Consider the following 10,816-nt stretch of genomic DNA (forward strand, 5'->3'; position numbering starts at 1 on the left):
GTGGTATAATTTCAGAGAGATTTATACACTTAAACACAAGTTATTGACTGGAAACTACAAAAATGCTTATTTGGGTCCCTAATTCCTAAACCTTTGGGTGGTCTTTAACTAATGTTGAAAATGAAAGAATTGTAAAGAATGTATATGAATTTATTAAAGAGTCTAAGTGGTTTCTAATTGTGTAATATAGCACATTATAAAGTGCAAATACATGCATATTGTGTATAACCATTCACATCATCACACACAATCTTTTCACAGTTCCAAAAAAAATTATCATATATATAATGTATTGTTTGTATGCATGCTTTGTAAATATTCTATTGTTATAAATTGTTATGGGAGAAGACTATATAAGTTTTATTAACCCGTGTCTCATCCCTTTTGCACATTTAAGCAAATAAAATATGTTTAAACTAACCTTTGGGATCATTACCCCCAAAATCAATCCCAACCTTCCTTATGTGGTTATTAACATTGTGTTAAATTTTTATTGATTTCTATTTACTTAATACTTATACTAAAGTTATTATTCAGAAACCATCTGTCTTCGGATAATGCTGATGACGTAGACGCCAACAATGTGATACCAATGTAAGACCAATTTTTTTTATTTTATGGTCGTATAAAAATTGGGGTCAAAATTTTTAAGGCATTCAAATGGATAAAACCAGAGGATTTCAAATATCTGACAAAAATTCTAAAACATGACAAGCGAACATCCTTAAGCCCTCAATTTAATGCTGTTATCTATTGAATGAGTATTAAAGATCATCCCAGACAATTTCTCATCATAGTCTATTCAAAAACTCTTAAGTCAAACCGTAAATATTTTACTGAACATTATAAAGGTCTGACAAAACTTCAGAATAAAATATGGAGGCAGTAAATTAATCACAGACTCATAGATATTACATATTTTATTTACATAACAAATGTATATGTACAAAATGGTATCACAGACAACAGGCATAAAAATGCTCATAAAATATTAGAATACAGGAATGTGTCTTTGTCTAAACACATCACATAAATTATATGATAAAATAACATAAGTTCAAAAGACAGTATAATTCATTGAGAATGAGACCACAAGCAAATCTTACATTGGTAATAAGATGTTTGAAATGATAAAATTATCTATATATTTTTGACAATTAAAACAGTGAAAAAGCACTTCAGTAGATTCCTGTATAGAACAGGTACCCTTATAGGCACTTATAATTAAAATAATTCAGAACTGCAATTTACAATTTTAGGAACCTATGAATAACTTATCATATCTTAGACTCATGTTTTTTTATTTTCATTTATGTAACTATTTCTCTTTATCCACTGAATATTACAGCTCTCATCCATCAACACTTGTGAATGAACTGTTTTCATTGTTATCACATGACTTTGTTCTGCATGGTTAATATCACATGACTTGGTTTACCATTGTCATCACATGACCCCCTGTTCCATCATTCTCCATTGTTGATTGGCCATCTCACTCCCAATCTGCATTTTGGTCCACATCTTTTTATGTGTTTTAAGTGCCATCTGTAAAATAATGATCTTCTTTAAACATCAGAATTGAAAGTACAACAAAAATATAGTATAAAGCGAAAAATTCTGGGCTGCATTCATTTTATTGATCTTGTTTATTATTCTGTAACAAATATAAAGCAATAAATATTTTAAGTGAAATTGTCGAAATTTTTTAAGATGAAAATGAAATTAGTGTGATATTTTGAGATATTTCCACTCTATTGCCTTCCTAAGTTGAGATGTTTTACACAGATTTTTATAGAAGCCTTCTTAATTATGTTGAAACCATTTTTGTGAAAGGTATAGGTACAATATTATGAATGACCCTCCCTTTCTATATTTGGAAAGAAATGATGTTTGAAAAGAGCCTGCTAGTTATTGGTCTGTATCTCTTTTTTCTATTACAGATATATTCCCATCCATAACCAATCGACACAACAGGATGAGCATTGATGGGGCTGACTGTAATATTGTCTACTGGTCATAATTCAAAAGTGTAACATACCTCTGCAATTTCAACTTTTCTTTCCCAATTTTTTACTTTTCTCTGGATTTCATAAAGATCAGCTTTTTCTGTGACATAATCCATCACATCAGGCACTCGAAAATCTGTCAATTGTTGTCGAAGTTTACGATTAATTTTCTCAGCTTTGGCTCGTTCCTATAAAAAAAATATATCATACAATCATAACAAAAGATATATATTTTATAAATCATCTCCCTTTATCATTCAATGAAACTAACCCTCCTTGATTCAAATATGTTTCTCTTTTAAGAACATATCATTTGTATTTTTTATTGTCTGCATTTATTTTTTCTTCATTTTCAATGTAAAAGATAGATATAAGCCAACCTTTTAATACATTTAATTTTTGTTTAAAAAACATAAGCTTAAGGAATCTACTTCTAAATCAATGATATCATTGCTTTTAAATGTCTGGCCTTGCGGTCATAAAACTTTGGAGCACAATTTTTGAACTGACTCAAGAATCAACCAATCAAAATACTGGATTTTGTGTTTCGAGCACTTATTTTGTACTCGGAGTACTGAGTAAAGTTTTATGACCGAGAGCCCGGGTGTTCTTATTAATTGTAAATCTGTTACATGTATTCACAACTTTTTCAGACTCTGGCAATTTTGAGCATGACAAAATGTATAGACTACTGTCTATTGCTGAGACTGTTTGTTGTGCTTTAGATATTTTTTTATTTTTGGGTTGCTGTCAAAATGAAAATTTAATCTTATTATAAGCAGTGGATTAAGATTTGTACTTACATCTTCTACCACTGTAGTTTCAGCGTCTATCTTTGTCAACAGTTCATTCCGTGATGATATTTCAGATTTCAATCTTTCTGATTCCATTGTCAGTGTATGAAGCTTTTTCTGAAATTATCAAATTAAAAATACATGAATGAAATTTTTGTTTCAATTTTAAAAGGCATAATTCAAGTAACATCTTACAATTCATTAGGTCAATGTTAGTACCCATAATACAAGACTCTCACATATTATTTTCCTCACTGAAATGGATTTAGAAATATATAAATAAACGGTAAAAAGTTAATGAGAAAATGTAGAAACAACGCTGTCTTATTTCATAATTTACTAGAATATATTTTGTTTAATTGCTTTTTTGTTAATTTTGCTTTGATCCTTATGTATGATAATTTTCCATCTCGAGCAACTCAACCGAGAATGTTTCTTTCATTCAAGTAGAGTGAGAACACCATGACATCATAAGTCAACATTGCCTTGGAATTAGCAATATATCAATTATACATGGACTCTTTCAGCATGTAGTTGAGAAGTAGTTGTTTCTTAACTACATAAACATCTGAGGCAATCACCCTTTGATGAAATTGTACCAGAGATACACCCACTGGTTATCAGAATCATAGATAAACAAAAGCAGTCCCATATATATTTGCACCAAATATACTAATATACTATTAATGTATTTTATAAATTAGATAAAAAATTAAATAAATTGATGACTTACTTTATATGAGTTTAATACTTGTAAAGATTTACTGGCTTTAAGTTTTAGATCCATAAGTTCCGTATTTTTCTCATCAATTTTTTCTAAATACTGTTCGTTTTCAATCTTTAATTGCTGGAAGTCAACTTCATGTAATGCCTCTCCCATTTCTTCTTTCTGAAAAGATAATTTTATTTCAATCATAACAAATTCTGTAATACATTTATATTACATACATGTAATTTTAAGCTGCATTTGTAACGGTTTATTTCTTCCTCTGTGATATTTTATCCTGAGGATAATTTGTCCCGGTAATTTTTTTCCAGGCATGGTATTTCACAGGTTGATTTTTTCCAGAGGAGTGAAAATCTATCTGTGTTATGCGGATAGTATGTACCGGTATATATTTGCCGTACTATATTTCACAGAACCGTGTGAAATAGAGTCCCATTAACTACTATGTAAGTTACTCACAATCAATATATACCTGACTATGATTATAAAATGTTTCACAATGGTAGACCAAATTTGCATAATTTATCAAAGGGAGGTAATTATGAGCAATTTATATTTTAAAGATATTTCCGAATCTATTTTATAGTGAAATTTGTCCTTGAATCTTATTTTTTATATATTCATTTATATAAAAAGATGACTTACAACTTGATTTAATAAGACAGATAACATTTCACAGGTAAAAACTATCCAGCTGTTAAACATGCTTTTGTTCCAATATATTGTTATGCTATGATTTATCTGATTTCCATATAATCAACAACTACATCTCTGTCCCCAGACAAAACTATTTATATAGTTAAAAATATCATCATAATCAAATTCTTCTATTACTGTTAACAGTAATAATGCAACTATATTTCTACCTTACTTTTAAATTTATATTTGTACTGAGATCTGAAAACAACTCACTTTTACATCTATTTCATTAACCTTATTTAATCATAATATTATTTTCACAATAACGATCTTTGAAATTACTTCTGGTTTTCTTCCCTATGTTTCATGATAATTTTCTTTTTCAAAGGATTGATATTGACTTGAATATTTCAGGAATTTTTTTCAAGGATAATTTGTGAAATTATTTCCTATTTTAATACATTTTTTTTTAAACAATTTCGCTTTATTTCAAATACACTATTATTATTTCATAGTATTTTTAAAGGATAAGTTTTTTTCTAATAACTATTCAATAAGTTAACTACCCAGATAGAATTTCACGGCAAAGGAAAAAATATCCCAGGGAAATATTTTCCTCCGGATAAAAAAATAACAACAACTACTGTGACATTTTTTCCTCCGGATCAAATTTCACCCGGATATAATTTTGCTTTACACATTCAATTAGACAGTAGCTGATGACATTAAGGTCTAGTTTTCTTTTTAAAATGAGGTAAATTTTTGAAATTTTCTCAATCGTAAGTAATTTTAGTGATTTTGAAGTGTAATTGTCTCTGTCTGGTTAGTCAATTTTCCAATCACTCAATATGAAAAAATTTGATCTTTTTTTCTGCTATTAGCAGGAGGAGTTTGGTTGTGGTCTTCACAAAAACTTCATAAATGTAATAAATACAATAAAGAGAACTTGAGATTTCTAGTATTTTGTTTGAAATCTGAATGCTTGCGATTTGATCAAATGTACAACTGAAGCAGCAAATTCAAATATATGTATTGAATAGGCAATGGAATGTATATTCATAACTTATAATGCATTTTTAGTGTTCATCAACTCTTCTTGTGTGAATAAATTTTTGAGAGAGAACGTGTTCCTATATATATATATGTTTTGGTAGAGAATATGAAAATAGAATTTCTGGAGGAGATTGTGTATAATTTGACTTCAATTTAGGAACACTTTCAAATGAAAATGATTTTATTGTCATTGAAGATAGTTGATAAATATATGTTTTACTATGTGCCTACCTTTCTATTAAACATCTTTCAATAGAAATTTTTAAAACTTGTGTAAGTAAATCTAATAAATACAATCATTATACTGAAATGAATAGACTGCTGTTATAGACTCACAACAAAATGTGTACTGTACCTGTTTGAACTGCAGATCTAATTTCATTTTCTGTACTTTTAACTGTGAATTCTTTAGTCGTAATTTTTCTACTAATGTGTCCTGCAATGGTAAATCAAAAGAATTAGGACAATTCATAATCAAAATTAAATATTGTAGAATATTATTGTTCAGTACTGTCAATCATAGAATGGGATAACAATGTTGGTTTTCGTCTTCTGCACACATTAGGAACAATTCAGAATAACTTTGGTACCAATGCTGTTAAGTCTCAGGATGTTAGTAAATGACTTCTGTACCAATCAAAAACACTTTATATTCACATAATCATGACAATGCTTCACCATTTCTGAATTAATGGTCTGTTCAATTAAAATCAGAAGAAGATAGTGTTGAAAATTGGAAATGATTTCCAAAAGACAATAGTGATATCTACTAAATAACTAATACAGAAAGTTACCTTGGTGAGTTCAACAAAACCAATAGTCATCACTTACCCTGGATAGAATCTTGTTTTCAAAATGTCTGGAAACTTTTTCAGCTATAACTTTGCCTGTTCTCTGATTAACTGCTCCTTTCAGAATGTCTCTTTCAAATTCATAACTTTCTTTCTTGGTTTCACTCAGTGTTAATTCACATTCTTCCATTATCGCCTGAAAAAAAAAGTTTGACTTCAGTGAACATAACATATCTTAGACTAGCTAAAAACTAAAAATCTATGTACAACAACAATTTTATGTACATGAAGTTTGCATCTTGATGTAGAATTTATTAACTTGTCTTTTTTATATACTACTGACAGTGGAGGAAAGAATGTCAAGTTCATGAATAGCTATTAATATAGGTACTGTGGATTCATCATTATTCTTTGGATACCAATTTTCGTTGATTTCCTAGGTACATGTGAACCACGAAAATAGATGTTCAGCGAATAAAATATGTATGCAGACTTCAGCAAAACCATGAAATTAAATATCCACAAACACTTAAGTTTTCTTTTATCCATAAAATTGTTAACCACTTATAAAACAAATGAATCCACAGTAGTATTTTTAAAAATATGAAGAGTACCCAAAAGGCTTTATTGGCACAGACAAATAAATGGACATAAATAAACTGTATCTATTTACTGTGGGTTTGATTAACTTTTTTAAGAGTGAGGTCACTTTATTTCATGTATTCTTACAAAAAGATAAGCCTCAGCTACTCTACTTAAAACACCTACTCTAAAATTGTCAATAACTCTTTCACAGTTGTCTCTGTACTTTTCTATATCTTCCTTTAAATCATCTAATTCCTTCTGGGCTATATCACATTTTTGCTCTGTTGTTAATCGAAGTGATTTGTCCAGATTAGCTCCCCTTGACTTGGATCGTTTTCTGTTCATTCCTCTTGATAGATCTTGATTAGACGATGACACTGTTAACCCAGCTCCGATCCCACCAAGTGCTCCTCCTGAATCCTTTGGTTCACTCTTCTTTAGATACTTTTCAAACATTTGTGTCTCATTTTGTAACACTTGGTTTTCAATCCTGAAAATGATAAATCTGTGTTAAGGGTTGTTCATTTATCAGTAATATATCAGCATTGACAACAACATGTATTGTTATTTGTTAAATTAAAACTGGCCAAAAACATAATTTCCATTTTTTACTGACTTTTCTCAATCCTGCATTGTGATTCATACCACTAGCCCTATAGCCCCCAAACTGGTGGAATTCATTCAAACAACTGAGGGAGGAAAAAAAACTTTAACCACAGAGTGTATGTCATGTTAGCTGACAGAACAACTAACTCCATTTATAGGTAAAAAAGGTAAAAACAGGAATTATTTCTGGATGCTACAATGTAAATGTATCTTATGATCAAAACAAGGTTCTGACCAAGTTTGGTAGAAATTCGGGATAGTTATTAAAATTTTAAAAACTTTTCCACAGAGTGAATATTTATAGATGCTGCCAATGATGACACACTATCAAATGTATTTATCAAAGTTGTACAAAAGTCGAACATGAAGAATGTTGTTGTTGTTTATAGTTAACACGTGTTTAGTTATTTATAGTAAGGTCGGTTTGAAAGGGGTTAAAAGTTTCATGCACGAGTGAATTCAGGTAGTTTAAAGTCATTCGAGCCATTGCAGTTAAAGTGACCAGTTGCACTTTTCCAAATAAATAATATAATAATTTTATATTATTTATTTTCAGATTTGTTCATCTTTAGTATGCGGTAACCAGTACCAGCTGAGAATGTTCGGTGTATTTACACAAAAACATTGATTTCATTATACATATACGAATAATAAAATGTGCACTTGTCTCTGCAAGTGGCGTCTCCCATGTGAGAGTTTGTGGTTATTTGATAAATATTTTATATTCGTTTAAGTTTATGAATTAGAATTTAAAATAAGGATCACTGTATGTCTGGCTTATGCAACAAAAGTTACAGGCTCAACAAATAGTACATGCTTATATAAAACAAACAATGGAAATGGAAATTTTGAGTTGGCATTTTAACATGGGAAATACACATGTATTCAGAGCTTATGTTTGTACTTGCAATGCTAATACCAACTCTAAATAAAGCTTTATGTCTTATTATAAAAAAGTAAAAACACAAAAATACTGAACTCCGAGGAAAATTCAAAAAGGAAAATCAAAAATCAAAAGGCAAAATCAAAAGTCCAAACACATCAAACGAATGGATAACAACTGTCATATTCCTGACTTGGTACAGGCATTTTCTAATGTAGAAAATGGTGGATTGAACCTGGTTTTATAGCTAGCTAAACCTCTCACTTGTATGACAGTCTCATCAAATTCCATTACATTGTCAACGATGCATGAACAAAACAAACATACTCAAAGAGTAAAAATGTCAAAAATAGGGGTACAGCAGTCAATATTGTGTTATCTTAATATCACTCTAAAAACAACAAATGTAACGAAGAAGCACAAAAAGGCATACATCAAATTTAACATACTCATATTGTTTTTCTTATACGACTTAATTTATCTATGTAAAGTCTACCCGTAAAGGATAGAAGGTTTTCAGTACTGGTGTAAAATTGCGCATTTGAAATTCGCACAGGTAGACATAAAAATAATTTTGTCGTTCGATTGACGGCATACATAAATGCAGAGTCACGTAAAGTAGATATAACAAAAATCAGACTTAACAGTAGAAGTAATAATAATAAATAAAATAATAGTGTGGTTCAAAGTATGACGGGATACATAAGAACAGTTTCACGTCAAATGTATATCATAAAAAACAGACTTAACAAAAAAAGTTGTATTATTGAATAAAATAGTTTTGTCATTCATAGTATGTCAAGATCCATAAGTAAAAGTAATATTAATAAATGAAATAATTTTGTCGTTCAAAGTATGATGTTTTACATAACCACAGAGTCACTTCAAAAGAATATCTAAAAAAACTGACTTAACAGTACAAGTAATATTAATAAAGACAAATAAAAGAATACTATAACACGTTATTAAGATGATAACCAACGTCAGTACGCAAAATCTATACTTCAAGACCATCTTGTATTATTGGGAAGTTGATACGGAATATTTAGCAACAAGTTCTGGGTATCTTCCGATGAACTTTTTTAGAAAAAGGACGAGACGTTCTTTGACATACCCCTGGTTCATTAACTTTCTGCTCAGACACTGGTGACGTTTTATAAAGTCTGAAAAGGAGCTGCAAGCTCTTGAATACATGATAAGTTGGGAAATGTATATTCCATATGCAGGTGAAGTTGGTATGCACGAATCTGAAGTTTAATATTTTAAGATGTCACATTTATCACTATTTATTAATTAACTGCACTGTTATTGGACTTAATATAATGAAAACTGCCTATGCAATATAATGTGTAGACTGGGCCAATACAGAATAACTAGGCCAATACAGATTTTTTCTGTATTGGCCGAGTTATTCTATATTGGCCGAGTTGACACAAGTGCAGGATTTCGGAACGTCTCTAGGTTTTACATCGAAAGTCACGATAAACACAAACTGAAAGTAAACAGTTGTTTTGAAGACGCAGTTGTCATTTAGTTATCTTAAACATGCTGAAAATGTCAGTATGGCATACATTTCAGGCGAAAGACGGTCACATTCATTTAAAAGGTATTTTGAAAGCAGACGTGACGTGACGATAAAACTATTTCAGGTTTGGGGAACGAGTAGATTATCACAAAGTTCATTTCTTGACGACCTCATAATTTCACGATTGTACACATCGATTTTAAATTAGTTTCTGCATTACACATGCAATGGCAGTACCTTTCCAATTACTATTTATGTGTTGCGTCTAAATTTAAGTTGTAACACTTTATAGTAACTGAAAAGGGTAGAAAAATTCATCAGATGAGAAAATGCTGAAGACACCTGGAAATAGCACCAGATCATTATGTATTGCATCTAATACTAAAAAGAAACAAACTGAGATTTGGATAGTTCCACTTCAAGGTAAAAATATTTATCTCTTTTGAAATGAAATTAAAAAAATATTGTAACACTGTAGTTAATTAATAAAGATATTATTACTTGTATTTCTGTATTGGCCTTGTTATTGGTCCTTGGCCAGCTGTATTGGCCTTCGGCTTCGCCTCAGGCCAATACAGCAAGCCTCGGACCAATAACAAGGCCAATACAGAAATACTTACGTAATAATATCATATTATTTTTACTTTATTCCAGATTAATATTAGTAGTTTCTTAAGGATCATTCATTTATTGAAGATTATTCGCTGGGTGTGTATATATGGGAAACCAATATTGTGTGTAAAAGATTACATTTTCTGTTGTATCAGTTTGTCCAGCTGTTCATCATTTAAATCCATCAGAGGATCGTCCCCAGCTTCGTTACTTGTGTCCAAACTCATACTTTCCGAGTCCGCCATATTGCTTGTTTTCGTTGCTAATGGTTGACATCCGGGCACTATTGTAAAATTTTGTAGGTGGTTCTAAAATCAATATTTCAAAATCCGTCTATGTAGTTGTCAATTTTTGTTATACATATAAATATATAAAACCTTTCTAAAAGGTGGTTCAGGGTCAATCTTTTTTTTTTAATTTTTGGTGACGTGGTCTGAAAGAAATGAAAGTTTTTGGTTTTTATTAACTAGATTTTTTTTCTCAAAATTATAGAAAAATCATTTTACATTCTTTCGGGAACTTTTTTTATAACAGTCCAAGTTTCTTTATCAACTTTGCTTTACATGTAACATAATAAAATTATGTGACCGTGCCA

General features: G+C 30.1%; 1 protein-coding gene across 1 annotated transcript; it reads right to left on the minus strand.

The window, feature by feature from the left end:
• Positions 1–905: 905 nt before the first annotated feature.
• Positions 906–10,518, minus strand: LOC139525354 (cilia- and flagella-associated protein 263-like). The gene is made up of 8 exons (XM_071320587.1): positions 10,360–10,518; positions 6,779–7,085; positions 6,051–6,206; positions 5,575–5,655; positions 3,534–3,689; positions 2,810–2,917; positions 2,039–2,194; positions 906–1,545 (listed from the first exon to the last, which is right to left on the minus strand). The coding sequence occupies exons 1-8, from the start codon at positions 10,464–10,466 to the stop codon at positions 1,447–1,449; spliced, it is 1,170 nt and encodes a 389-aa protein (XP_071176688.1). The 5' UTR covers positions 10,467–10,518; the 3' UTR covers positions 906–1,446.
• Between the last annotated feature and the right edge of the window lie 298 nt (positions 10,519–10,816).

The sequence above is a fragment of the Mytilus edulis genome, chromosome 5 (assembly GCF_963676685.1).
Source record: "Mytilus edulis chromosome 5, xbMytEdul2.2, whole genome shotgun sequence".
Taxonomy (NCBI): Eukaryota; Metazoa; Mollusca; class Bivalvia; order Mytilida; family Mytilidae; genus Mytilus; species Mytilus edulis.